At 47.5% G+C, this 27,068-nt stretch overlaps 10 protein-coding genes across 10 annotated transcripts; 7 read left to right on the top strand and 3 right to left on the bottom strand.

Annotated features, from left to right (window-relative positions):
- The first annotated feature begins 409 nt into the window (after positions 1 to 409).
- LOC122621931 lies at positions 410 to 1,295 on the top strand. The gene is made up of 3 exons (XM_043799949.1): positions 410 to 827; positions 884 to 1,086; positions 1,149 to 1,295. The coding sequence occupies exons 1-3, from the start codon at positions 410 to 412 to the stop codon at positions 1,293 to 1,295; spliced, it is 768 nt and encodes a 255-aa protein (XP_043655884.1).
- Positions 1,296 to 1,848: 553 nt separating this feature from the next.
- On the top strand, positions 1,849 to 10,420 carry LOC122619605 (corticotropin-releasing factor-binding protein). The gene is made up of 7 exons (XM_043796629.1): positions 1,849 to 2,271; positions 7,137 to 7,212; positions 9,030 to 9,349; positions 9,409 to 9,515; positions 9,582 to 9,700; positions 9,762 to 9,925; positions 9,983 to 10,420. The coding sequence occupies exons 1-7, from the start codon at positions 2,221 to 2,223 to the stop codon at positions 10,223 to 10,225; spliced, it is 1,080 nt and encodes a 359-aa protein (XP_043652564.1). The 5' UTR covers positions 1,849 to 2,220; the 3' UTR covers positions 10,226 to 10,420.
- A 24-nt stretch (positions 10,421 to 10,444) lies between these two features.
- On the bottom strand, positions 10,445 to 13,428 carry LOC122619604 (sphingomyelin phosphodiesterase). The gene is made up of 4 exons (XM_043796628.1): positions 13,267 to 13,428; positions 12,177 to 13,068; positions 10,726 to 11,593; positions 10,445 to 10,659 (listed from the first exon to the last, which is right to left on the bottom strand). Exons 1-4 carry the CDS (start codon positions 13,391 to 13,393, stop codon positions 10,537 to 10,539), a joined length of 2,010 nt encoding a protein of 669 aa, XP_043652563.1. The 5' UTR covers positions 13,394 to 13,428; the 3' UTR covers positions 10,445 to 10,536.
- A 715-nt stretch (positions 13,429 to 14,143) lies between these two features.
- LOC122620252 (sphingomyelin phosphodiesterase) lies at positions 14,144 to 16,669 on the bottom strand. Its single transcript, XM_043797630.1, has 4 exons — positions 15,606 to 16,669; positions 14,677 to 15,397; positions 14,415 to 14,564; positions 14,144 to 14,353 (listed from the first exon to the last, which is right to left on the bottom strand). Exons 1-4 carry the CDS (start codon positions 16,640 to 16,642, stop codon positions 14,186 to 14,188), a joined length of 2,076 nt encoding a protein of 691 aa, XP_043653565.1. The 5' UTR covers positions 16,643 to 16,669; the 3' UTR covers positions 14,144 to 14,185.
- Positions 16,670 to 17,187: 518 nt separating this feature from the next.
- Positions 17,188 to 19,927, top strand: LOC122619889 (RING finger protein 37). The gene is made up of 3 exons (XM_043797094.1): positions 17,188 to 17,589; positions 17,658 to 18,372; positions 18,766 to 19,927. Exons 2-3 carry the CDS (start codon positions 17,668 to 17,670, stop codon positions 19,519 to 19,521), a joined length of 1,461 nt encoding a protein of 486 aa, XP_043653029.1. The 5' UTR covers positions 17,188 to 17,589; positions 17,658 to 17,667; the 3' UTR covers positions 19,522 to 19,927.
- A 480-nt stretch (positions 19,928 to 20,407) lies between these two features.
- Positions 20,408 to 21,123, top strand: LOC122620454. Its single transcript, XM_043797928.1, has one exon. It carries the CDS (start codon positions 20,493 to 20,495, stop codon positions 21,048 to 21,050), a length of 558 nt encoding a protein of 185 aa, XP_043653863.1. The 5' UTR covers positions 20,408 to 20,492; the 3' UTR covers positions 21,051 to 21,123.
- LOC122620455 (28S ribosomal protein S18c, mitochondrial) lies at positions 21,061 to 21,725 on the bottom strand. Its single transcript, XM_043797929.1, has 2 exons — positions 21,576 to 21,725; positions 21,061 to 21,520 (listed from the first exon to the last, which is right to left on the bottom strand). Exons 1-2 carry the CDS (start codon positions 21,607 to 21,609, stop codon positions 21,132 to 21,134), a joined length of 423 nt encoding a protein of 140 aa, XP_043653864.1. The 5' UTR covers positions 21,610 to 21,725; the 3' UTR covers positions 21,061 to 21,131.
- Positions 21,718 to 22,383, top strand: LOC122620457 (thyroid transcription factor 1-associated protein 26). The gene is made up of 2 exons (XM_043797930.1): positions 21,718 to 21,902; positions 21,973 to 22,383. Exons 1-2 carry the CDS (start codon positions 21,780 to 21,782, stop codon positions 22,204 to 22,206), a joined length of 357 nt encoding a protein of 118 aa, XP_043653865.1. The 5' UTR covers positions 21,718 to 21,779; the 3' UTR covers positions 22,207 to 22,383.
- A 672-nt stretch (positions 22,384 to 23,055) lies between these two features.
- On the top strand, positions 23,056 to 26,224 carry LOC122620138. The gene is made up of 3 exons (XM_043797458.1): positions 23,056 to 24,152; positions 24,257 to 24,328; positions 26,159 to 26,224. The coding sequence occupies exon 1, from the start codon at positions 23,060 to 23,062 to the stop codon at positions 24,140 to 24,142; it is 1,083 nt and encodes a 360-aa protein (XP_043653393.1). The 5' UTR covers positions 23,056 to 23,059; the 3' UTR covers positions 24,143 to 24,152; positions 24,257 to 24,328; positions 26,159 to 26,224.
- Positions 26,225 to 26,410: 186 nt separating this feature from the next.
- LOC122620139 lies at positions 26,411 to 26,806 on the top strand. Its single transcript, XM_043797460.1, has 2 exons — positions 26,411 to 26,566; positions 26,632 to 26,806. Exons 1-2 carry the CDS (start codon positions 26,428 to 26,430, stop codon positions 26,646 to 26,648), a joined length of 156 nt encoding a protein of 51 aa, XP_043653395.1. The 5' UTR covers positions 26,411 to 26,427; the 3' UTR covers positions 26,649 to 26,806.
- Positions 26,807 to 27,068: the final 262 nt, after the last annotated feature.

Here is a 27,068-nt window from a genome sequence, read left to right as displayed (position 1 = left end):
GGCCCACAGATGAAAGACCACGCCCCTTGAAAGCTGCTTGCCAGCGCAATCGAGCGTCTAATTCATGGCCAATTGCCACTGAACAGGGTCGAAACGCATCTGATTAGAATTGTGTGCGATGGTGGGCACTTGCAAATCGATGTTGACAAGTTTATTTTAGCACCGCCCATTTGCTGCGTTTCTGGGTTGCCCAGACTCGGTTTCGAAGTCACCAACAACGCTGGCTGCCGACCATGACCGCTAAAGGAAAACCGTTAGGGATCCCAGAAGAGGGTTTCCACTTGTGCCCCAATGACCGGGTGCACTGGACGAGATCGGTCGCCGATCACTGGTCAGCAGTGGGTTATAAAAACCGCATCGTTGGCGGCTCATTGGATGCAGTTTCATTTTGGCTTTCGAAGGGCGAACAATGCGAGCACCGTCGGTTCTGTTCATATTCCTACTTGGCGTGATCCTCGGGGATCGGTGCGCGGCTGGAGAGGATCAGGCGGACAAATCGTGGATATCGCAGCTGAAGAAGCTGCGCACTGATCTGCGAGACTGCTATCAGTCTGGAGTGCACCGAAGTCTGTGGTCTTGTTTCCGCTCCCGCAGCTTGCACATCTTCGAGGGCATCATGTCGTCCCCAGAGATTTCCATTTACGATGGCGTTCGCCTGGTGTCCGCTCCGAATATTACGGAAAATGCCACACGGCCTGAAGAGGAACGAAAGGATTTGAAGCACCTAACCTGGTTCGATCAACTGGCAGTGAGCTTGGCCAAGGGCTTGACCACCCACACCCTGCAAGTGAGCCTGGGCAAGCTGACGGAGAGATACCTGAGTAGTGGTGGGTTCTGGTTAACTTATACCTCATTCATCATTCATTGATGCACCATTTCGCAGAGGCTTCTAGCAGCGATCCTGTGGGAAGTGCCCGGCTGAGAAGACATCGCTACAACATGATCATAACCATGATGTTTGGCGTGACTGCCTTGGGAGCCATCCTAGTACCCATGGGCTTCCAAATGCTCTCCATAGTGAGTGGCAAAGCTCTGCTACTGGCCAAGATGGCCCTGCTCTTGGCCTCTATCAATGGCCTAAAGAGGGTGAGTGGGCGGCAGGGTAGTAGGAAACCTCTATTTGATCACTGTTCCCTATGCACCCACAGGTGGCCAACAATGGATTGCACTATGGACTGTACCACGTGCCGGGAGAGCACTTGGGTGGTTACTACGACAGGGGGGATGTGAGTCATCCCCGAAACGTGCCTATTCCCGTGGCTGTGGCCCCCACCTTGGACATGGGATTGAAGTAGGGATGTGAAACTAGGAGCTGCCTTAAAGTAGACCACTTAAAAGTTTATATAGGAAAAAATGTTATCAATTCAATTGAAAAATTCATTAAAGAATTATATCTAATAGTTTAGACACAAAAAGAGCACATTGTAAGTTCCGTTTTAAATTAAGTATCCTTATTTTCTAAGATCCATTTTCAAATAAAGTCGGAATTCCATTTGAAAGAGCTTTCCACCTAAGCTTTTCCTCAGCCGTTTCTGTTGGCAATGCTCGCTAGAAAATTCACCGGAAAAGCTGATGGTGGTGAGTAACCAAACAGCGGCAAGTATTTCAAAAAATGCAGTGGAAATCCAAGTGAAATAATAATAATATACAAGCAAGGTAAATAATGACGAGGAAATGCTTTACGGAAAATGTAAAGCCAAATCTTCATAGACCCACACAGATAAAGCCTGCAAACATCAAGCAAAAACCCTTGAAGAAAAGTTTAAAAAAAACTGTGAGTTCGGCAAGGACGACTGGCTATAAAAGGAAATGCGGCGCTGATAAGGACCAACACTCGGTCGTCGAGCGGCAGCGTAGACGCATCGTCCTTGTTTTCGTCCTGCAACGGTTTCTTGGTTTCTTTTACCCTGTGAAACTTAAATCGGTTTCCCCGGCGCCATTTCAAACCCGCATCAAGTATACGCAACGTGTGCCCAGCAAGCATCGCATCGCGTGCCTCCGTCGCCAATTCCACGCTCTAATGAAGTTATTGGGTGCGTGATTCCTGCTCTAATCTCTAAGCAACGGCCAGGCGGTCAGGCGGTCACAGGATCAAAAGAAAAAGGCGCACCGGAACCCGAGGGTTAATTGAAAAGTCGCCTCAAACCTCGTCAACTGTTTTTCAATCTCCCCGCGGGGATTGGCCATTTTCGCCTCAGATTTCGCCAATCGAAAGTCGCGATGAAGTTGGTTGTCTATCTCTATTTCTCCATGATTGTGCTGGGCGTTCAGGTGAGTGACGATTGAAAGTTTGTAACACAGAATGAATACTTATAACCACTGAAATATATTTCTAAACATTGATAATTGTCTTTTGTGCATATTGCATTGCACTGTTTTTAAATAGTGCTGAAGCATTCCAAAGAAGTCTTAAAGAATATCCTTTTTATTCCCTGTGTATCAGTTGATGACGAAGTCACGCGTGTTACTCCCTGTAATTCGATCAACAAGTTGGGCCAACTTTTGTTTCCCCGTTGTTCTAATGACTTGATCTAATTTCCCTCGGCCCAGATTTTTTGGCCAGATTGATTGATTCTAGCTGTCGGCGTTATTGCCAAACTTTTTGGCAGCCTTTCAGCTCCGGCTTATGCTACAACTGATTACCTTCATTAGGTTCACGTTGCACACTCTAGTTAGTAATCAATTTATGAAAGTCCAAGCGGGTCAGGGGGTCAGCGGGTCATAGTTTCGGCCCGTCGCAAATGAATACTTAATGCGATTTGGTAATGGTCCAATCAGTGGAAAAGTTGCCGTGACATTTGGTTGCAGTCGCAACAAAAATAGAACTCGTGCTAATTATGATTGAGACTCCTCCAAGACAGATAAGATAGCAGCGCCTGAAATACCCAATCGAATCCATCTTTCCAGAGGCACAGAAAAATATTTTAAGGAATTTTATTTCAGTAGAACAGCACTGAAATATGATTCATCTGTGCGTAATGTAAGTTTGCCTTGGGCCAGTAATTCATTTTCTTGTGAGCAAGAAATAGAAAACAGCTTAATGTGCGAAAATAACACATGCAAAAAGGATATAAAAATATTGGCTTTACAACATTTGTCATGTTAGCCTGCCAAAGACGGAAGGCATTTGGATGTGAAAATATTGGCAAGTGCTGGACGATTAAGGTTATATTTTTCACTCCTGCTACCTGCCATCCATCAAGCGGCAAGAACCTGCGATACGTTTGCTCAATGGCAACTTTGTGGGCAGAGTCGTGAAGCCAGGACGTTGCGAATCCACTTCACTGGCCAAGGATAAATGTAAATTTCGCACCTGCCTGTGAGCCGTGGGCGGTGGCAAAAACCAAACAGTCATGGGCGGAAAAACCAGCGAATCGAAGGCAATGAAACTGCAACTGACTCATTCCTGCCGTGGTCACTCACTTTAGACATGGACGAGATTTTCAACACTCGCCCTGCACAGCACTCCCCCTCCCCTGCCCCTTCTGGCCCCGCTGCAAATCCACATCCTGCTCGATTGCCTGAGAGTCCTGCACTTGATGTGCGCTTAATGTTGACACCGACGCTTTGGCACTTTACAGCCATTTAAGCCAGGACATGACAGCCACACCCCTGCTGGCCCATTTCCGCCCGCATGCTCCCCGCTTTCCCGCTTTTCCCGTTTTTCCTCTACTTCCCCCCGTGGAGCTTCGTTTTTCACTCTGGCAACATGTGAGAACGACAACAATTAAAACATGAATGTCATCGGGTGCAACAGAGGGAAACTGAGTTGCGGAGCGGTGTGACATGGAAAGATAAGCTTAAGCGTTCCGAGGTGACCCCTAATTGCACCAGCCACAAATTGGGTGCTTAGGGGCTTGTGCTTTGTTCGTGGATACCTACACACTTGCAAGGGAGTTCCCCTATGAACTTAAAGTGCCTGGAAGTATGCAACAATATTTTGGGACTCTAAGATCAAGATTAGATAGCTACCCCTATATTGTTCTCTATCCTTTGTGAGCTGTAATTGCGTCTGCTTTCGAAGGTCTCATATCGTATGGGCCAATATCTTTGGGGGACCCCTCTAATTTCCATAAATTTCATTCATCATGTAGCAGCAGTTGCGCGAAATTTATGCCATCTATTCAATTCCGTTCGGGCAGAACTCGTGCATAAATCTCGAATGCAATATGTTCGACATAAATCGGGGAGGAGGATGTAGCCAAGGCATTTAAGGCAGAACTAATTTCCGCCGTGGCAGCACTCGAATTTCCCTCTTCATATGACATTGCAGCTCATGAAGGCATGACGTCAAAATGGCAGTATCAGAATAACTTTTTTTTTTGCCAAACTGCGGTTCACAGTTCATTTGCGGTGGCGCGAAATTAATTAAGTAATTACAGCCAATAACAACGCTCGGTGTTCGGTTTTCGGCGTTCAACAGTGCGTATGCGTAATCGAATTCATTTGCGGCTCCCAGTGTTAATCCCTGGATTTTCACTTGATGACTATGAGCTCTGACAAACGCCGAGCTTAACTCTGAATCGCGGAGTTGAATGAATTGCTGACGCAAATAAGGCCATTTTTTAGATGGCAAATAAATAAGGGGAAGGATCATAATTAAGCCATTCCTCTTCGACAGGATGCTCTTCTGGTTTGAAGCCTCCAGGGACTCGTTTCTTCTTCATTTCGTGGCCATTCATTTGACTTAGTTCCGACTTGAGCCACGCTTAGTTGGCCATATTCTTAAGCATCCGGCATTATGTGCATACTTGAGCCAGCATCACTCAGTTAGACGAATCCTTTCAGGACGACGACTCCTTGAGTGAAATTAACGCCGGCCATAAAGAAGTCTGAATATTTTATGGTCCAATGGCAGCCTGTTGCTCCGCCGGACACCGGCGAGTGCATCACTTATTCATGGCCAGGAATACGGCAAGTACCGCGTCCTGCTTAAAGCCGCCTCCTTTGAAGCCGTCTTATAACTTAGTCATTCCGCCAGTGGAGCTTCCACTTCCACCGATTGCAAGTGTTTGCTTTAGCTGTAGGATTACCACCGGATCTCCTGCCAAAAGTCTCGCGATGCCAAAAGTCAATATTTACCTGACCCCCCAAAAAAGGATTCCAATTTTGTCAGGTGCTTCCTTCCGCCGGCAAAATTGCGCCTTGGTGTCGCCCAGCAAACTTTTAATCAACTCGCAAATATTTCTGGCATCTTAAGTCCCGGCAGTGGCATGTGAGGACCTGATTCGCATATCCTTTGCTAATTAGCGGGCTTCCTGGAGCTGGGGCGATGGGAACAAAGGAATCTGACGCCTAACGCGGCCTTGAGTGCTCATACCTCCCCTTCCGGTTTCCCGAATAATGAATAATGCCAAAAAGTACTGAACAATGGGTTCATTAATCAAATCACGCGACCTCCTAGCTGCCAAAAATCAAAAATAGAATGAAGAATTTAAGAATGAAGAAGAAAAACTAATTGAATATTCCTGTTTTTTAATGGCGGCATTCTTTAAGCGGTTGTCTTCGGTATTCAAGGCATGACTTTGAGAATATAAAAGAATTCCTAATTATTTCAACAAGTTTAAATTGTTTATTTAAATGAGCTGTAAAATGAGGAAATTTAGAATACAGGAACCACTCAATTATAAGAGAAAGTTATTTTTGCAATGCCATATAATTTCAAGAGTTGTGCTAATAAAAGCCCACCATTCAATAGCCCATAAATGCAGGAATGCAAGTTCAATAGAGTTGAAGGAGGAGGGGAAAGGACTTCAACTCAACGGGTTTCTTCCCAGGATTGTCACAATGCCCATAGAACTTTTCTATTTTCGCCGCCCACAGAAGTTTCAGCTACTTTGAATCGAGTCCTCCAATCTCCGTGGCAACTTTTCGAAGGCGGCCCAGGTCCCCAATGGGGCCCAGGTCCTTTTGATGGAGCAGCTGGCGCATCCTGCGATTCGCTTAGTTTGGCATAAAGGCGTCCAGTGTGACTTTCGCCCACACTGGCGCAGTTCCCGAGTCCCTCGAATCCGAAATTCCGAAATTCCGATGGCGGCATTGTGATTATGCAAATCAGGCCGCTGCCAAGTGTGTTTTCAAAGGGATCATGTTTATTATTTATTTACAGCCTGTTGACAGTTTATCCAGCGACTCTCTCGTCTCAAATCCATCGAATCTGAAGCCGAAAGATTTGTGACGTCAGGCTGGCAATCCTCCCTGGCTGGAATCTTCTCCGGGACCGGGGATTAAAGTTGCTTTGCTCTGGCACAAACCGCCACTAATTGACAGTTCCATAACGCCCCGGCGACTCGTTAAAGCCAAAGCTCGAGTGTTGCGCAAACAAATGTCCCAAAAGCCGAATAACGAAAGCCAAAACTTTTTGGCCTTAACGCAATTATTTCGGTGCGCGGCCAATGCGTCACCATTTATCAATTTCCCAGCGGCCTGGGTGCGATTTCAATTAACGGGAAAATCCGAAAAAAAAGTTACCACTAATCAATCATAAAAAGAAGAAAAGCGGGGCGCAAAAAAATCTGGCTCGTAGGCTGAGTGGGTTTTTCGTTAATAAAAACTTTTAACTTTTGCGCCCGATTTGTCATGCTTAAAATTTCCCCAGCTCCCTCGTAATATATATGTATATCCTTCTTGGCCGAGCACGTCCTGGGCGTCATCTGCTCGATTTCTGTTTATTGGAGAATCGTGTGTGGTAGTTTAATTAAAACCGGCTATTGTCCTCTGCCCGGCTGACCTCTTGTCGCCCACATCCTGTCCTCTGGCCACCCAGTCCTCTGCAGTTGCATTGTGGACTGAGCCCTAAGTGCCGCATTAGCTGCCCCCCGCGAGGATTTCTTTCTTTCGCGAAACAACTACAGAAGTCGGCGGACATTAGCCGCCAAGGACACCCCGCTGATCCTTTGGCCCCCTCCCGCGATTGCCCCTCTCCTGGTCTGGCGGTATCTCCTTTGTGCGGATTGCTTACTAAGTTTCGGACTCACTTTCAGTCTGCAGGAAGGATGCTCCACTTTAAATTAAACACTGCAAAGCCTTAAGTTTAAAATAGTTTATTATATTGCTAAAGCATTTTAATATGTCATAGATAGAATATTTTAGCCCAGTGCATGCCCTTAATTTCCCTGCCATTTTTTCCCTTTCAGGCCTGGCCCAGTGTGAAGCGGTCCTTTGAGCTTTTCCCCAGCCCTGCGGTGCCGCACAATGTGCACACGGTCTCAGGTAAGTTACGATTCTCATGCGCGGCGTGCAGCAAGGGGGTGGAAAAAGGGGGTGGAAAACTTTTTAGTCAAGTGCCCTCGGCGGAAAATGGAAAATGCACTTTGGCGACAGCGACGAGTTTAAGGCGCTTTCTAAACCTTGTTTACTTGTCTCTCAAATTGATTTCTGCATAAGTTGCGAGCGCTTCTTGTAATATTCCATGCCATGCCTGGGAACCCGGGGCGTATGCGCAATTTGTATAGCCAAGCAACCCGAATGTATTGCCCATTAAAATTCAAATCAAAGTGCACTCCACTTTTCTTTGTTCACCCCCCTCCTCTCCATGGACAAACTGACCCAAACTGCCCAAATGGAAATGAAAGATTACAAACTTGTGGCCACTCGATGGCCGGAGAGAGCTGGGAAATTGTGATTCCTGCGAACGAAAACTTAATAAATTTCAGTGCTCAACGTGCTGCCAGCAACTCGTGCCAACTTCAATTGACCTAATCCCTCTGCCACCCAACCACCCAGATTTTCCACCCATTTCCCCCATCTCCCTGGGGAAAACCATCGCCAGAGCAACCGCATGTCGCAGGTTCCAATAAATGGAAAGTTGAGTTGCATCAGTCTCACAATCCCGGAATCAGGTGAAACATCAACAAATCTGTGGCACTGCCGATTTATAATTGCTTTTATTTATAGTCAGGACAACGTTCACTTGGTGAAGTGGGGCGGTTGGGGGAGGGCGGGAGGGGGATGGGTCAGCTTAATGACGTCACTTCCAGAAATAGCTATACAATTTCGAAGGACGAACGAATGCCACTTTAATCCGGGGGTTAAACAAAGAGCACCTCAGGTCGCCTAGATACTTTGCAGTTATGGAAAAAGTTACAATTATGAAAAAAGTTCATACAGAAGATATCAACATGCTGTTCGAAATAATTGAAAGGCTTCCGGGAAACAATTTTTATTGAAACTCAAAGAAGTACTATTATTCTCCTCTTACCAGCGCAATAAGCAGCTTAATAGTTTATGATTATTTATTAACTACCAGCCACTTTGCGTGCGATTATTTAATCATAATGCCTAATTACTTATGAATAGAGCTGTTTTATTGTGTGCTGAAATGGTATTGATATATAGATTGATTGAGAGGCCGAAAAGCCGCCCGTGGAAGGCAATTAGCGAGTGTCATAAACAAATTGGCGCCAAGTGCCAGGAGTGCCAAGTGCCCTTCATACACTTTCTTCCCATCCTTCCAGGACCTCAATCCCCAGCAAGGGATTCACGTACGAGTACATCCCACAAAAAGCCCACACGAGGACACTCCAAGTATGTGACATGCATGTCAAGAGTGGAGCAAAAAATAAGTCAAATAGCAGTTTAATTGTTTTTCGACCCGCTTTGGTGGATGCCGCAGAGCCACAGAGCCACAGAGAGGTCATAAAAATCGTATGAGTGGGTGACCCGGCTAATAATGCCGGCCATAAATCAGCCAACTATGGCCGGCATTAAGTGGATGCGCATGATAAATTAATTGTTGCCCAGGAGCCACGTTGGCAACCATCATACAATCAAAGGGGATTTCAATAGCCCACCCCTGAGCGCCCGTCTTCTCCAGGGTATCCTCGAAATTGGCCAAGACAAATTGGTTTCGGTTTCGGTTGTGGGCTGTGCTGCTCGAAGGCATTCAGTGCATTGGCTGCACTGCAAATAATGTTTGCAATTGAAGCTTTTACATATCAGTAACTACTTTTCCTGGCCTGGCTGAGAGTAGTAGTAGCAACTAATTTCCCCCAGTGCTGAGCCATTAACTTCCTTCACCCCCTCCGCAGATTGCATGCATGTGGCCTCCGAGGCAGGTGACTACATCTTCAAGAAGCTCAACCCCCTCAACTCGGCGCTCAACCGGGAGGCCGTTCTACTCGAACTGGAGGCGGCAGGAGCAGGAGCAGCTGGGGCTGGAATGGGAGTGGGTGTAGTTCCGGGGGAGGGAGCAGCAGCAGCAGCAGGAGCAGCAGCTGGAACGGCAGCAGATGTCCAGGAACTGCAGCCCGAGGTCTGCGGGCTGTATGTGATGGGGGAGCCAGACACGATTGTGGAGATTACAATGAAGCACTACGACGCGAACTGCGAGACAGGAGCCCTAATGGCGGTAAGTGCTCCGGAGGGCCACTAAATTGATGCCCAAGTGTGACGCACTTTACTCGATAGTTTGTCGACGGCTGGGAGCTGAATGGCGAGTACTTTCCGGGCATTAAGGATCACCATCGGCCGCTGGAGGAGCGCGTTTACGAGTTCTGCAACAACTACAGACAATGGTGGGTGGTCTTAACTGGCACCCCGTATTTGTGTCCTTCCATGACTTAATCACACTTTTTGTGCAGGCCACGAGTTAGCAACAAGAAGTTCTTCCGTTCGAGCCAGAATGCCGCTTTGCTCCAGTACCGAATTCCAGTGCGCGGCTCCTTTGTGGCCAATGTGCGGTTCCACAAGATCACGCAACGTAAGTGCCACATTTCTCTATACTATAATGTGCAAAGAGAAAGTATTTCTCCCGATTCTAGCCTGCAACGTTTTGGTCCAGGACACGGCCGCCATGTACAAGATGAGCAACTTTGGCCAGGCTCGCAACTGCACCATCTCGGCGCTCTTTCCGGCCGTGGTTTCACTAGCCAGCTTGCGGATTGGCGGCAAGAGTGTGCGTGCCCAGCCGAAGGTCAACTACGATGTGGGTACTGCCCTTGAGTAACCCCATTCCCCAGCTAACATCCTCTCTTCCCACCAGTGTCAATTGCCCAGCGATCGCTTGGAGATCGGAGGATCCGCCGGCCTGGACGCCATTGGCATGGAGCTGGCCAGTGCCGTGTGCGGCGCCTCCAGTGACCTGGGTCCCGAGCAGGCCATCTTCTGTGGGGTGAGCACCGTGCGGCTGGTGTCCTCCGGTCGCTACCAGAACCAAGCGGCCATTGTCCTGCGCAAGGCCGATGTGCCGGACATGGAGATCGCCACGCTCATCTGTGCGCTCTAAGTTCGCGAGTTTTGGCGAGTTGGGACCCGGTCCAAAAAATGTACATGTTTGTAAAAAAAATGAAAGAAAGAAGCCCAGAGCATTGGACGACTCCTCCCCGGAATCCAGCGTAGTGGTTAAACTTAACTCTTAACTTAATCCAGCTAATTCGCAAAGTATTCGCTACCCGAGAGGCATCTTAGGTAATATATATATATATATATACATGTATATCGAACATTCTGAGTGTTGACTACAAGAAAAGTGTGTGTGTTTATTTCCGGACCCTTTTATAATATGGATCCCAGGGGTTAGGAATAGACTTCTAAGGCTTATCCAAGTACTTTGGATGCAGCCAGCAGCGCCAGCAAGGAGGCCAAACTGAGGGCAGATAGTCCAGCTGCACCACCTCCGTCGTTATCGTTATCATCATCCGTTTCCGGCTCATTTTCCAACTGCAAGTGGGATTTGCGACAAGTGGTAAGTGGTTAGTTAGAGGGGGAATCCCATTAGGTACTCACGCTCTCAGCCAGGATGGCCTGCAGTTCCTTGCAGCGAGTGCGCTCCTGGTAGTTACTGGTGGCCAGCCTGCAAATCGTCGTGCTCAGACAGGCGTCATCACAGCCCTCCGCCAACTTGGGATCGGAGTTGGTGAACTTGTTGCGCCAGAACTTCCTAAGCAACGCGGGTTTCTCGGCCATTTGCACCAGCAGGCGATCGATGCCCGCGGGACTCGTGTCCTCGGTGTACTCCTTGGTGAACTGGTACTCCAGCTGCCACTTGGGCTGCTCCTCGGGCGTCAGATTGGCCTCCGTCAGGTTGAATGTGTAGGTGTGGTGGTCCAGGACCTGCCAGCTCTCCGGGTTGAGTTCGTACAGCCGGTAGTTGGGATTCTTGTTGGAGTAGGTGGTCAGACTGCCGCCATTCCAGTTGACCACCGTGGCATAGCCGTCCTCGGAGTAATGCAGATTCATCTCGTCCTTGTGGGTGTGCCCACTGAAGACGCCAGTGATGATGCCATTGAATCGGGTGAGAACCCTGTTGTATTCCAGAGCCCAGTTGCTCCAGCAGTCTCCATCGCCAGCGGGAATATGGCTCAGGATGTGGACCGATTCTCCCGCCTCCTCAGCCGACAGCAGAGTGTCGTGGAACCACTGCAGCTGCTCCTGGATCAAGGTGGCATTATAGTACAGCCACCAGTTGTACAGGTAGCAGTCCATGCTGTTCAGCGCCACAATCCGGTGTCCCTTGCTCGGGGATGCGGTGTAGTATCCTCCACGTAGCACAGTCGTCTCCGCCTCGGCGGGCAGCCACTTGGACCACAAGCTCCACACGTGCTCATACAGCCAGTCAACTTTCAGGGCGCTGGGTATCTCGTCGTTGCCGAAACTACAGAAAAGGATTATGATATAAACTTGGGATTTGCCCTACAATTGCTTAAAAATCGATTACTTAAAACTGGAGTGGATTATTTTTAGACTAGCGCTAATACCTACATTGCAAACTTTCCCAATTGGCAATTGTAATTGTGGCAAATTGTTGCAATAAACCTTATCTGAGCGGAAAATACAGAAGTTCGAAAACCATAATTGTTCCGCATTTAAGAGACCTTAGTATCGGCAAACAGAAGTACCCTTAACTGAAGTTTATCTAAATAGCAGTGGTATAATTTTATAATTTTTTAAACAATACCCATAAAATGGTTTTCCTATGACCTCCAACCGTTTTATACATTTCAGGAGTGCTTGAATTTGTGGTGAGTATATAAAAGTCCTTTAAAAATGGGCAGGATCTAACATTATTTGGTTTTTTGGGTCAGAATTAATACTAGCCACATCGTATTATTATCGAGAAGTAATGTATTGCCCCAATTCACGGCGTTTGCGGATTCGCTGCTTTGAAGTTCCCCCTGCTAGGTCATTAGCTTAATAAAGTTGATGGACCGCAAATTACGGGTACTCGGGGTACTCACACATTCGCTGGATGGGGCTCGTGGTTTCCGAGACAGGGGTAGATGGGCGTGTCCGGGAAGTACTGGGCCAGCAGTGCGTCGATTTCGGACAACATGTCCAGGTTGCCCTGCTTGGTGGTGGACCACACGTTGTGGGGCGGCACGTCGCCGGTGTGGTATATCCACTCGATCTTGTGGTTGTCCTTGATGTGCTCGAAGGCACTCAGGATCAGGCGTTTGGGGCAGTCGCAGTCACGGTAATCCGACCAAAAGCCAGCGGCTGCCGAGGAATCAGATCCTGCGGCCAAGGGATTCCGGCAGCACATGGGCTCATCGCAAACGGCGTTGCTGCCCTCGGCGTACTCGGGATCGTAGTGGATGTCGGTCAGGTGCAGGACGAGAATATCCTCGGCGCTCTTGGCGGGCAGGTTGGAATTGGATTCCTTGGGCAAGTCTCCCTGGATGGTCAGCGTGAGATTGTACTCGTCCTGTTGCACCTGGCAAATCGCAATGGGCAGCATGCTGCAGAAGGTGTTCGAGTTGGCCACCGTTTCGTTCAGAATGAAGTCAAAAATAGGCCAGTTGAGATCGAAAATTCCAGAGCACACCTCCGCGTTGCTGACGGCAAAGTAGTCACACATGCCCAGCAGCAGGCTCTTCGCCTCCTCCTCCCGCTCCGGACCACTCAGTTCGCCCTCGGTGAAAGTGCGCGCAAACACGTTGATGGTGGACCTGCACAGGGTGCAGGCGAAGAACTGGTCCGCGGAGGTGAGATCGGCCATGGACTCCGTGAATATGGCCTTCTTGCTGTGACTACTCCGGATATCCTTGCCCAGCTGCTGAAGCCTCTCCGTCTCGATGCCAGTGCGGTGGTACTTCAGGTACTCGCGGCTTATCTCCTCCGCTATGCTGGCTGCAAAAAACAATCACGGTTGTCAATGGGCGCACTTCAGGCTGTCAGCTGGATTATCTTTTCAAAAACATTATGTATCTGATCCACACCATTCATGTCTTGATAGGCGTTTCAACTTGTAAAGGTTATAGATACCGCGGATTTCACTGTTTAAATGCCTAAGGTTTTACATAATCCTTCCGAGAATCATTAACCCACCTGACACAAGGGATGTGGCGCGCTGCTCCTCGGTCAGGACATCGTAGGCGGAGGGCAGGCTGAACGCCCCGCATCCGACGAGTAAAATGCCGACGCCCAAAAGGGCTGTGCTCCGGATCAACTTCATGGCGAGACTGCTTAGGGGATTGAAGTCGAGCCCCTTACTTATAGCTTCCTATCACCGCTATCAGCTTGGCCACTTATCAGATGGGATGATATCGCACAACGGAATTCCCGTACCAACTGGGGTTCGGAAACAGCCTTCTTAAGCTGCTAATGGCGCTGATATCTCACAGCTAAACTACCAAGTACATTCTGGGAACAGTTTTCTTTAGCTGATAGTCTGCAAAGCAGATTTTGGAAAGGAGTACGTACTATAAGTGACATGAAGAAGACCGGAAGCATCTATTCAATCGGTAGTAACGACTTCGAGTTAGCTAAAGATCTCATTAGGTAATATTCTTATTTATTTAAGCTTAGAACAATACAAGTTTCTTACTAGGTTTATAAGATGCAATTTAAACATTTTACACAGTTATTTTTTTAAGTGCACCCAAGAGTGAGTCAGATTATGGCATGATCCTCAGCATTTGATCACGATTCTTTCCATAATCGAGGTGTCGTAAATTATGGCCCAAATGGATCGTGTGCACGTGTTTACACTTATCCGTGGTTCCATTTTCAGCAAAATAGTGGTGCCAGCGGCCTGTTTTATGGCCAGCACGGTTTAATAAGCCAATTTCGCCTAATCGCCATTAGGCGATAACGAAACCGGCTGCAAAGCAAAGTCCCTCAACAAAAGTCAACAGATTAGCTTCGATAGGGATAAGCGCATACTTCTATTTGCCACTTGAGAGGGGCCATTTTTAGAATGGAATCCATTCGGTTTATATAACTTAGGGGGTACAAATGAGGATCACTACAGGGCTAGGCGGATGGACAGGACGATGGCCAGCAAGGAGCTGACGCTGAGCAGTCCCAAGGCGGAGGCTCCTCCACCGTTGTCGTCGTCGTTATCACCCGGGGTGCTGGGACTTGGAGTGGTGGCTTCACTGCCGCCCGACGATGTGTTTTCCTCGTTGTCCAGCTGAAAGGAGAGAATCATCAGTTAGTTGCGAATCGGGGTATTTAGGTAGGAAGTAACTTACCGAGGCGAACAACTTCTCACGGAGCTCCTCGCAGCGTCCTCGCTGGGAATTGATGGTGACAGCAGCTCGGCAAAGAGATCCTGCCAAGCAGGTGCGATCACAGCCTCCATTCACCTGGGGATCTGCAGAGGTCACTCGGAAGCGCCAGTACTAGAGATAACACGGGTATTATAAGGCGGGAAACTCTTTTGCTCAAGTTGACAATGATATGATATGATATGATAGCCACAATGGTGATATACTTGAGATGATCGCAGCTCACCTTTCTCATCAAGGTGGGATTCTCGGCGAACTCATCGAGCAGCTTGTCGATGCCGGCCGGACTCAGGTCCTCGGTGAACTCCTTGATGAACTCGTACTCCAGGAACCACTCGGGCTGCTCATCCGGCTTCAGGTTGGCAGCAGTCAGGTTGTAGATCCAGGTCCAGTGGTTGGTCACAGTGAAGGTTTCGGCATTAACGGCGTACTCCCGGTAGTTGGGGTTCTTGTTGGAGTAGGTGGTCACAGCACCGCCGTTCCAGGCCACTGCGGTGGCGTGTCCCTCGTCCTCCGAGTAGTACACGAATAGCTCGTCCTTGTGCGAGTGTCCTGTGAAGATGCCACTAATCGTGGAGCTGAAGCGGGTGATGCAGCGGTTGAACTCGCGTGCCCAAACGGACCAGCAGGTGCCATCGCCCGACGGGATGTGGGTGAGCACGTGGACGTACTCGCCGTTCTTCTCGGCCTCCAAGAGGGTGTCGTGGAACCACTGGAGCTGGGGAATCTTGTCCGTGCCACTGTGGTACAACCAGAAGTTGTCCGTATAGCAGTCGTTGCTGTTCAGAGCGATGATACGGAAGCCCTTCCTGGGCACCACCGTGTAGTAGCCTCCTTTGAGGATCGTTTCCTTGGTCTCTGCCGGCAGCCACTTGGACCAATCGTTGTACAGGTGCTCGTAGAGCCACTTGGTGCTGATCTCATCTGGAACGCCCTCGGGACTGAAGCTGCAAGAGTCCAATAGTCGCGATAGATAAGCCGATGAATTGAAAATAGTTAAAAACACAATAAATTATTGGCTGCTATGCAGCGGAAAAATAAAGATAAGGATTATTAGTCCACTTCTACATCCGGGATAATCAAAGATTAGGAATTAAAATTCATGCAACATATAAGTATGAAATCAAATTGAGATTTCAAGGATCCCATACTTACAGGTTGAGTGGATGAGGCTCGTGGTTGCCGATGCAGGGATAGACGGGAACATCTCCGAAGGCCGCGTTGAGTCGCTCACTGACCTTGGTCAGCACCATGGTGTTCTTCTCCACGGAGGTAGCCCACACCATGTGGTCCACAATGTCGCCGGTCTGGTAGACGTAGTCGCACTTGGAGTTGGCCACCGCGTTGTCCAGGGCGGACTCAAAGGCGTGCCAGGGCAGATCGCAGTCCCGGTAGTCGCCCCAGTATCCAGCTGCACCCTCCGTACCCTCGGCCGTCTCCTTGTTCCTCTGGCAGCACATGGGCTCCGCACAAGTGGCCAGGCTGCCGGGAGTGTAGTAGGGATCGTGGTGAATATCGGTGAATTGGCAGATCCTGATGTCAGAGTCACTAAAAGTGGGCGTATCCGACTTGGATGCAGTCAAACTCTCTTTAGTAGTGTCCACAGGCAAAGTCCAATTGTAATCTTGATTGCTACCGGTGTTACAGAAGCTGAACTCCATGAACAGCGAGCAGAAGCTCTGGGAGTCACTCTCGGAATTGCGCATGATGTACTCCACGGTGGGCAGGTTGGAATCGATCAATCCCTCGCAGACCTCCTCCGTTTGCAGATTCAAGCGGCGGCACACGTCCATGGCGAAATCCTTCATCAGCACGGAGCTATCCTCCCCATGGAGCTCGCCCTCCTCTTCGCGAATGGTGCGGATTAGCACGCGCATCACCGAGCGACAGGCCACGCACACAAAGAAGCTGTCCCGGGGCTCCAGGTCGGGCATGTTCCTGGTGAATATATCCTTCTGGCTGTGCGACTTGGCCAGCTGATTGGTGAGCTTCAGGAACTCGGGCGTCTCCACGCCGGTCTTCAGAAAGGCAATGTACTCCTTGGCCAAACGCTCGGATATGTCGTCCGCAATGGCGGACAGGATGTGGTCGTCCACGTCAAAATCCACGGGCACTCCGGGCAGATTTACGGCGGAAACCACCAGGAAGCCGGTGGTCAAGGCGATCGCCAGCAGGATTCCGATGGCCTTCATGGTTCGCAACTGGATGAGCAACTGGAGCATACTTTCCACATGTGGGGCCACTTATAGCCTTCCGTTATCTCTCCGCCAATAGTCAACCCATTAACCAAACCGGCAAAAACCATTCAAACCGGAGATTAGCCTAATCGCGAATAGTAGCACTTTTATGTGCATGTATTTTTGGCTTAAGAAGTGGCCACAATCTGCCTCCGGTGGGGCAGATTTCCAAATAATCGCATCGTAAAAGTGGCTGATTTTTGACCATTCACCATCAATTGGCATTCAACGGGTTTTACTGCATATTTCTACAAGTTCGATTGGATTTTCCCTTGACTACATTTTTACCTAGATACTTTATAATTCAAAGAAGAAGTCAGAGCCTTTGCTGCAATCTGACAAACCTTATCATATCATATGAGAGATAAGCGACGTTCGTTTGTTTATTAAACATAAATACATATTTTCAGATTAATTACCAGAAAATCGTTACTAATATATTGAATAGGAGTATTATTCAACCTAACATAGCAATCATTCGTTTAACTGTTTCATATAAAACGAGTCAATTATAGATTCAACCAAAAATTTGAATTTGTAAATTTTAGCCGCCCCAGCTATTTGGTGTGACCGTGCGCGTGTAAAGAGCGCAGCCAGAGTTGGCTCCGCCGTGGAGTCCGCCTGGTCCCACCACCTCCGCGCGGGCATGGTCACACTGCACAAGCGAGTGATTTATAAATATTCGAAGAGGCAGGGCGATAATTATAATTGAAGCAGCGTTGTGAGATGCCAGCCGACGTCCAGGCCAGGCTGTGAGTGTTCAGGATCGGCCGAGAGCAGGGAGCGCACCCTCTGCGGGATTAGCAGCGGCTTACCAGCCAGGATTACCAGCCTCCGAAGGCAGGGGCAACAACAAAAGACTCCCGAGAAGTGACGCCATTTTCATTGCGAATAAAGAGCAGGTGGGGCAGACAATAGATATACCCCTTAAAGAGCCACATAACACACGCTGAGTGTATCGAGCACATAGGCCATTCAGGATGAGCAGCCTGATCAACTTCCTCAACCCGAAGCTGAAGCCCTCCGTGGAGAGCGACGCCGTCTGCGAGGATGGGTACACTGCAGCCAATCTGGTGGCGGACGACATTGAGCAGCTGGAGCGTGGATTCATGTGCTTCGCCGTCTGCAAGCCGCCCATTGAGATCGTCTTCGACTTCCCCAAGGCGGTGGACATGAAGGTCATCAAGCTGTGGCCCTCCTGCGGTGCCCTACGATCCACTGCGTTCGAGCTGCACGGACGACACGACGGCATCTGGGAACGGGTGGCCTTCGTGCGCGATCTGGGGCGTGGCGTGGATTCGGTGACCTTCTGCTACCAGAGCGACTACAACTCGCGGAGCAGCTCCAACTCGGAGCAGAGCGAGAAGGTGTTCTTCTTCAAGTCCGCCCACAAGATCCTTGCCAGCACGAACAGCGTCAAGGTGGTTATCCGGGCCACGGAGCGGTGTCCTCCGGTCCTGAGGAAAGTTCAGATGTGGGGCCTACCTGCCCGTTCCCTGGACAAAGCCGATCGGGAGCTGGTGAAGACCATCTGGAGCGAGATTAGCGATCCCTACGGCCAGAGGGACGCGGCCCAGACGCCCACCGGGCAGAGATCACCACCGCGAAATGTTCCAGAGCTCAGGGAGCAGTCAACGCTCTCCATTCCTGAGGAGTTCCTCGACTCCATCACCTGGGAGCTAATGGTAAATATCTTCTTGCTTAGATTCAGCGCAAGCCAGTTTTATATGAGTTAGTAGAAAACATTGCAATTGCTTCTGGAATATATCCTAAATGTCGTTCCGAGGAATCCCTTTTTTTGTACTGAATATTATGAAGTCCTGTCAATCTTAAAAACATGCTAGTCTAGTAATAACATATTTATTATCTTTCTGAATCATTCTTCCAAATGTTCAGTCATAATGACATTATCAATGTCTAAGAATGTAGATATCGGAAGTCATGTGAATAATACTTATTCCTAGTTTGAGAACTTCATAATGAAAGTTGCAATCATACTTGAGTATAAAGATAGGAAGATGCTTCATAAAAGGTTTACTCTGTAGCTCTCCTTATCAATTCTTCCATTGCTTCTGCAGATCTTCCCCACCGTGCTGCCGTCTGGAAAAGTGGTGGACCAGTCCACCATCGACAAGCACGCCGAGGAGGAGGCCAAGTGGGGTCGCCAGCCCTCGGATCCGTTCACAGGCCTGGAGTTCAATGCGCAGCGCAAGGCGATTCTCAATCTGGCGCTAAAGGCGCGCATCGAGAAGTTCCTCATGGAGAATTCGGAGCACTTCAAGGCGGTGCCCCGCTCGCTGGGCACCTCACGCCAGCGTCGTCGTCACGCCTCGCAGTTCGCCAGCAGCACCTGCCAGCCGGGACAGATAAGTCCGGCTGCGGGAACCTACTCGGCACTAAGCAGCGCCTACAAGCAGCAGCAGCGAAAGAGCAGGGCCACAGCCACGGCCACATCCTCATCGGCGGCATCCTTCGGGGGATCGCCGCACTCGCCGCCGGCGGCCAAGAGAGCAAGGCACAGCCATCACGGTAGCGCCTGTGCCACGGTGACCTCGACCACAACCTCCATCGAGCAGGCCATCCAGCAGGCGCTGCAGAAGGTGACGCGCTTCAGCCAGTTGGCATCGAACTCCAGCGCAGGCTCGGGATCATCAAGTGCTCCACCCGCCAGCTGCATTAACTGCCGGAGCGCGCAGTTCGGCTACGAGATACGCACCTGCCGCCATCTGGTCTGCCGGGAGTGCCTGGTGCTGCTCTCGCAGGATCAGCAGTGCGTGTGCAAAGTATTCTTCCGCTGCGCCGACGTGGAGCGCTACCACAAGCTGGATCCTTAAGAGCTTCCCCGTACTTTTCGCCATCGACCACCTGCCGTCGATTGCCGCAATAAGTTTGGTTTCCCCCCGTTTGGTTCAGTTTGTAAGCCAGTCAATCGCTTTAGCCCCTAGGCCTCGTCTACGTTAGTTTATAGTCATATCAGAGCAGAGTCGGTCTGGTCGCAGAATCGCAAATCGCAGTTAAGCCAAATGTGTACACGCGCGAGTCTTTCCCGATTCGGCAGTATGTATCAGTATCAGGTCACGTTTAGTCATAGAGCAGATTACGGATTACCGATTAGCAATAGAGAGTGCGCGCCTAGTTTTTGTAGACACTTTATATACAGTCCCCAAAAGACAGGATCGTTCAGCGCGAGTTTATATATTCATACCAATTCTACCTAGAATAAAGTACAATAAAACCTAAGTCGAGTGTGTAATCAATGGAGAGTAGCAGCATTATATTTCACGGTTTGGCATTCATTACACTTCAAATTCAGTTAAATTAAATTCGTTTCTGTTTAGTTGCAATTGTCGAAGAACCTAAAATCGAAAAACAAGTTTTAGTTGTAATTGCTTTACATTTTACTGGATAACAATATCCAATATTTATTTGTACTGTATTGTTAATTTTGAATCCGGAAATAGTTATGTTTAATTTTATGCATTGTGTATTAAAACGCAATTTTTTATTACTACTCTCAATAAAATAAAATACAACAAAATTGTGGCTTATAATTTGGTAACAGTTTTCAATAAGTTATTTTAAAAAGACGTTAGATTTCGAATGTTTGTATTAGTTTTAATTTAATACATTATTTACATTATCTTTATTATTAATCTACATTCCTTTGTAGCGCCCTCTGTTGGCAGACTTCTGGTACTAAGCCTTTTACTTCGTGTGTTATCGATATCGAAGCGCACAGCTGTTTGCATTTCTGTGTTCTGCGACATTTCAAAATCTCTTGAATCGTAATTCTTCCTGATTTTTAATGCCTGGGGAGGCAATAAATACGCCTCAATCCGGCAGGAGACCCCGACTTGGATTGAGTAGGCGTGGTTGCCAATCCACGCCCTTAATAAGACTTCAGAGAGAGGATTCCGCTGCAAATACACCAAAATGTGGAGAACAGGAGACGCCGCGGGCTCTTCCCTTGTCTCTGGGCTCTCGCAGGATAGGATTGTCCAAGAACAGGACTGGATTGTCCAAGAAGAAGCTGGAGTTCGCTGCGGCCCAAGGAATTAAGGACGAGGAACAGGAAGCAGTGAAGAAACCAGCAAAAAATGACGAAAAGGAAAGAAGGTGTGATGCTAATGAGCCAGAGGAGGATCAGGAGCAGGACACCCAGAAGAAGCAGCTTGCAGACAGTCCAAAGAGCAGTAAGATCATTGAGCTGCAGGGCGATATACAGATCTGGCACCAGGCATTCAAAGCTTCGGTGGACGACCTACTGACGATGGTGGAGCCAGGACTCTCAAAAGACGATCTGCTTACTCGGCTGGGCATTCCGCACGAGATGCTGCGCTATCTGGAGGAGGAGTGTGCTTAGTTAAACATAGTTTTAAGATTTAACATTAAGAAACTGTATATTCCCATTGCAACAAAGAGGAAACGAAAAGTTATCAGACAACTAGTACTTGTGTGGGCGAACTGGCCGCTCGGGATCAAACAGCTTGGGGTCCTGCAGGAAGTCGAGGTCCTTGTGGTAACCTGGCATCAGCAGACACTGCTGGGCACGCAGAATGGCCTGCTCCACCTGCTCCTGCCGGCGCTTGCATAATCCGGTGATGTGACGCCCGTAAATGCGACCCGTGTAGGGCGATTGGAACTGGGAAAGCAGCTTCACGTTCTTGTAGTGCGGCTCGATGCTGTGCTTGCACAGGATGCACTGCTGGGGGTCCTTTTCATAGGGATTCGTTATGTCAATTGGAAAATCAGAGTCGGCTGACTCCGGGGCAGCTGAATACAGCCGGCTGGCGGCTCCCAACTGCTGTCTGCCCACCAGGTTGACCAACGTGGCTATGAAATAAATTATTATTACGATTTTCATACATTTTCCCAATGTTTCACTCACCATTTTGCGCCAGAAACTTGCCTAGTTTCAACATGCTAAATATTTTTATTTCCAATATTTACCTCGTGTTATCGCAGAACGTTATCGATATACGGACAGTATGAACAGCTGTTTTGCAGTGTTGGTGAATGCCATAAGGTTACATGTGTGAAGGCATCGATAAATCGATTAGTTCGCTGCTTAAAAATTAATAAAAACACAATAATGAAACCGAGATCACAGAAAGGTCAAGGAAAACCCAATGGAAAACCAAACAGAGGCCCTGGCAAGGTGGCCCACAACCAAAAACCCTACTTTAAGAGCAAGAACAACCAAAAGGCCAAAGAGGTAAGCGAGAAAATCAAGCATGTATATGGAAATGGTATACACCACACATATTTTTGCATTATCTTCGCAGGAAAAGCCAAATAAACCGGAGATTCGGAATATGAAGCGCAAGGAAAAGGCTGCTCAGGAAGCTGCGGAGCGTGAGAAAGTCCGGGCGGAGCGGGATGCCCAGGTGAAGGCCTATAAAAAAAAGCGTCAGGAGAAAACCAAGGCCATCAGCAAAAGGACCCAAAAAGGACAGCCCTTGATGAAGGATCGCATGCAGCTCCTGCTGAAACAGATCGAGGAGATGAAGCGCAACTAAGTGAGTCGCAGGACCTCCCTGCTACACTAGGAACACTGCCTCAGAATCAGTTGCTCCTTTACACATGTGGTGTACATAGAAACATTTACTTTTAGAGTAGGTTTACTTTAATTTTTAATTACAATAAATTGTTTTTCATGACCATGTTCTTTTGAAAAATGTTTTTTACCATGTTTATATATTGGTCTTCCAATTCTTTCTTTATTGATATATTCTAAGTACTTTAAATCGTTTTTTAATGTATTTGTAGTATATGTTTTCTCTCTTACTGATTTTTGTGCATTTATTCTTGTTTTAAATGTTGAAAACTCATTGAGTATATACCGCTTTATATATTTCAAGACAATAATACACTTTAAGTCACTTTATTTGAATCAAATGTTCTCATTACACTTAGGCAGAATCCTTAGGGTTCTCTTAAGAGACAAGAATCATTTAAAGAATGATAGTCACAACCACTAAATGGCCGTCAGCCGGGTGATGGACAGGCGGAACCACACGCACCATCCGGAGCTCGATGGAGCCGAATGGACGTGCCGTAACTGTCTGTACACCCGGAAGTGCGACTACACTCTCCTCGTGAGGGCGGCCGGAAACAGGACCCGTGGCCAGGTCATGTCTCTGCCGACGGGTCCTGGCGAATGGTAGTCGGGCGAAGAGAAGACAACTCTGGAAGATCACCCCAATCCAAGGCGGAACAGCCAGCGTCGAGGGATGTGTGGCCGAGGGGGAACTCGGTCTCAAGCAGGCGAACTCTGCGCACCTGTCCAACCGCAGTTTCAATCCGGACTTCCTGCGGCACCTCGGGCTCTGCCGTGGGCGACCTCCGTTCCCGTGCACTCGTGGGAACCAAATGAATAGTCTAGAAACAAATGAGTCTGATGCTGCTCCAGAAGCATCACCCAACCGGAATCCTTCGGTGGATTCGGGTCCTCCTGGCTTTGTCAGGCTGAAAACCAAGCAAAAGAAGCTGCTGCGCAAGGCTCTTCAGAAAGGGCTGACCAGAGAAAAGGCTCTGGCGGTGGTGCAAGCTCTTCCCACAGTTAAGGGACTACTACCCGCTCCCTATGGAATCCAAAGCAGCAATCCGTATCCCTACTCGGTTTTAGTGCAGTGCGTGAGAATCGGCTTGGCTGCGGAGTCTGCTGGGACTTCGCTGACCAGCGAGCAAATGGACCAGATCAAGGAGGCCATTATTGACGTCACCGTGGAGCAAGCCGGTAGCCAGAAGCCGCAGTTCGAAGGATGTGTGGCTCGCAGAGGATGGCTCCTCGTGACTTGTTCCAACTCCTCCACCTCCGAGTGGTTCAAACGAAACTTTTGCCACATTCAGTCGAAAGTGACCACTAAACTGAAGTTAATGGATGAAACCGAACTGCCCAGGAAGAATGTGGTCCTCGGTTACTTTCCAGATAGTATAGCCACAAGCAGCCAGAAGGTCCTGGAAATCATTCAGGCCCAGAACCCAGTCTCGACGGCGGAATGGAGGGTTATGAACAGGTTGAACCAGGGTGAGCTTCTGCATCTGGCCATGGCCGTTGACAATGAATCACACCAAAAACTGATCGAACTAAACGGCACTATATCCTTCCGATTCGGGCGTGTGAAACTTTGTATGAAAACCCCTCTCGAAAGGAAATCAGTACTAAATGGTAAAGAGGATGCAGCGCCAGATGGAAGATTCCGGGAGAAAGCTGCTGAAACTCGGGAAGTGGTGCCTGTACCTCAGGAACCAGTGATCAGAAATGGTAATCCACGGAACCAATGTAATAATCCTTGGCCCAGCCATAATAATCCCAGGATGCAATGGAATCAACAGCAGATGCTCAGGTATGATCCTTACCATCCCAGGGAACTTCCGTCGCACTCAGGTCCTGGCTATTGGAATGGAGGAGACAGGGGGCTTAGACCTCGAACTTGGCCAGGAAACTACTGAAGGACAGGAAGTAAGTGGATACTTTGTAGGCTAAACTACTAGAACTAGATTGCTAACTTAGTTTTCTGACAAAGATGACTAGTTTTTTAGACTAACAAAACATTTCTTCTTTAGGGTCTTTAATCGACGAAACATCTATCTTAAGGAAGTACAGCGACTTCTCCATTTTTAGCAACTCAATTTGAGGTATTTAGAGTTTTTGACAATTAGACATTTATACAGGACACCTCCAACTTCATAGAGGACTCTCTTTAACCCATGACACCAGATCACAATGACTTTGCTTACAGCATTCGAAACAATATGATACAGTAACACTGGTTACACTTATAGAACCCGGTTCTAAAACACTATGATACCGTAACACTGGTTACACTCAAAGGATCTCGGTGTCTTATAGTACTTATAGTACCTTATATATAGAGATAAACTCAGATCTGAACTAGAAGTTCACACCCTTCTTCATAGCAAATGTTATAATTAAGTTAAAGTTGTAAACTTAATTATTTGGCAAAACATGTGGTTTTGACACAAAGCATATGTGATACAAACTCCCCATCATATTTTATTAGATTTTCTATAGAAGGAACAACATTCTTTACAATCATATCGCTCTTCAGAGTTCCGCATATCATTGTATTTCCCAAAAATGTGTTTTTGTTCGGTAAAAGCAGACTTTATCTTGGCCGTTGAAGTATTAGCTTTTCCGCGCACGCTCCATTCGCTAATTAAATCTAATGCAACCTGTAATAAATTCGCTTGTCGCGCTTTTCCGGTGGTGCGAATCAACCCTTTTTCGCGCTTTTTGGATATGCAAATTTTGGCCGCAAATTGCCCTGGCGCTCATGTGCCTTATCATCAATGGCATCCTGAATGCTGAGTCCTGAATCCTGAGTGCCGTACCTGCCGCAGTCACCCTCGTAGTTCCTCGGATTCCCTCGCGATTTGGCGTACAAAGTACAAAGCATTTTCCATTTTCGGCCAAATATTCGGCATAATAGTAAAGTTTTATGCGAATTCCGCTGGCAGAACATCCGCTTCCGACTAAACCGAAAAAAAAGGGGGTCACATTGAACTCCGCCCCTCACTTCAGATTGACAATCAGCATGCGGTCTCATATCCGCTGGAAAGCAAACAAAAACGGGGAAAAGATCGAAAACGGGTAAAACTTTCACTTGGGCGAAAATATTGCGAAACTATTGGGCTGCACAACCCGTTGACACAAATCGCACTAAATCAAAAATTATGCTTTGCGCAAATAAAGCGAAAGGACCTCGCAGGAAGTCGCTACACCCTGTGGCCATAAATCTCATCTAGTCAAATATTGAATTACGCCGGATGAGGCAAGGGATGCGAGGGATGCGAAGGATGCAAAGGATGCAGGAGGGGAAAGGGTTCTCCGGCGGCTCACAGATCCAATTTAGTGGGTCAGAAGGATGTGGCACATCCCCTGACTATTCGCCATATCCTCACTATATGTGTGACATTTTCTCCGGCACATCGCTTTGTCCTGTTGATTTAATAAAAATTGAAGTTATGAGTGCTCAAAGGGTCGTTTATGCGTCGATAATGAATAGTTATGGCTGCTTCGAGGGCTCCGATTCATAATGCTTTGTTTGGGTCGCTTATAATGCAATTTATGCATGTTTGTGTAGTTATTGAGTGCTTTGGGGTTGGCAATGGGTTAAGGGATTTTCGTTCTTTATGCTCCGATTTATTGATAAAAACTAATAAAAACACGCCCGTTGCCAAAACAACAAAAAAACAACAACACAGACATAGGTGAGTGAAACATACATTTTCCAAACTACATGTTTAATCAATTTCAGGTGGTTTCAAAAATACAAAATATCTGAACAACACCTACAGAATACTGCAAATACTGCGATACATTTTCAGTTTGCCTGCTTGCCATAAAAACTTTTCAATAAACATAAATAAACAAACAACGAAACAAAATGTTTTAATTGCTTATTGTTCTTGCTAAATTGTATATTTTCTTCGACATCAATACAGATTACAAACGGCTGAAAGTAAATAAAAACCTATGAATGCTCATAGCCACGCCGATTCAGCTGTTTTGGGTTTTTTTAAAGCTCCCGGGGGTTCACCTTTCGGTTCGCCGACGAGCTCTTCTTTGGTAAAAACCAAGCTGATAAGGAAACATATGATGTCATAAGCAGTCGAATCGGAAATATTTAATCTGCCTCTTGAGCTGCCACAGCTTCAGTCTTAATTCAACGCTCAGCTCAGAAACAAAACCTCCGGATTTTACTATCTTCAAAATGATTTACTTCAAATTCAGTTGGCTGCTAGTCGTAGTTCTACTCTTCATTTCATCGCAAAATGCCTGCGCAGCTCGAAAGCGAAAAGGATGGCCGAAAATTACGTTTCCCAAAATCAAAATAGATATCCACCATAACAGTAAGTACTAAATTCAATTAACAAATTACTGAATTGGACTAAAAAAATATTTTGTATGTTTTCAGATATTCATATTGGCTGAAAATGGATTCATTTAATAACATTTTAGAGTAGTAGTTGTTGAATAAAATTACTTTATTGTAGTGATATGTTTCGCCATTATATGGTTGCTTTCAAAGATTACTTATTAAACATTTATTTCATACATACACATTCTGTTTGAGATAAGAGACCTGTATAGCTTTCGCTGTTCCATGTTTTAAATAAAAACAATTTCAAATATGTCTCATTTCCAAGTCAACTTTGTGATTCCTTGCGTCTTAATTTGCATCACAGCCAACCTATGTCTAAATTACAGAATATACCCCATTTCAAAGGATTAACCTCTCATTCACCCGGCAATATTTAAATGCGAAACTTGTGCATAACTCACTGGCTTTCCAATCTTGTTAACGATTCGGTATGCTAATTAAATTCTTGCCAATGCCCGGGAAATTTTCAC

Source organism: Drosophila teissieri, chromosome 3R (assembly GCF_016746235.2).
Source record: "Drosophila teissieri strain GT53w chromosome 3R, Prin_Dtei_1.1, whole genome shotgun sequence".
NCBI classification, from domain to species: Eukaryota; Metazoa; Arthropoda; class Insecta; order Diptera; family Drosophilidae; genus Drosophila; species Drosophila teissieri.
This window is presented reverse-complemented; position numbering and strand designations above follow the sequence as displayed.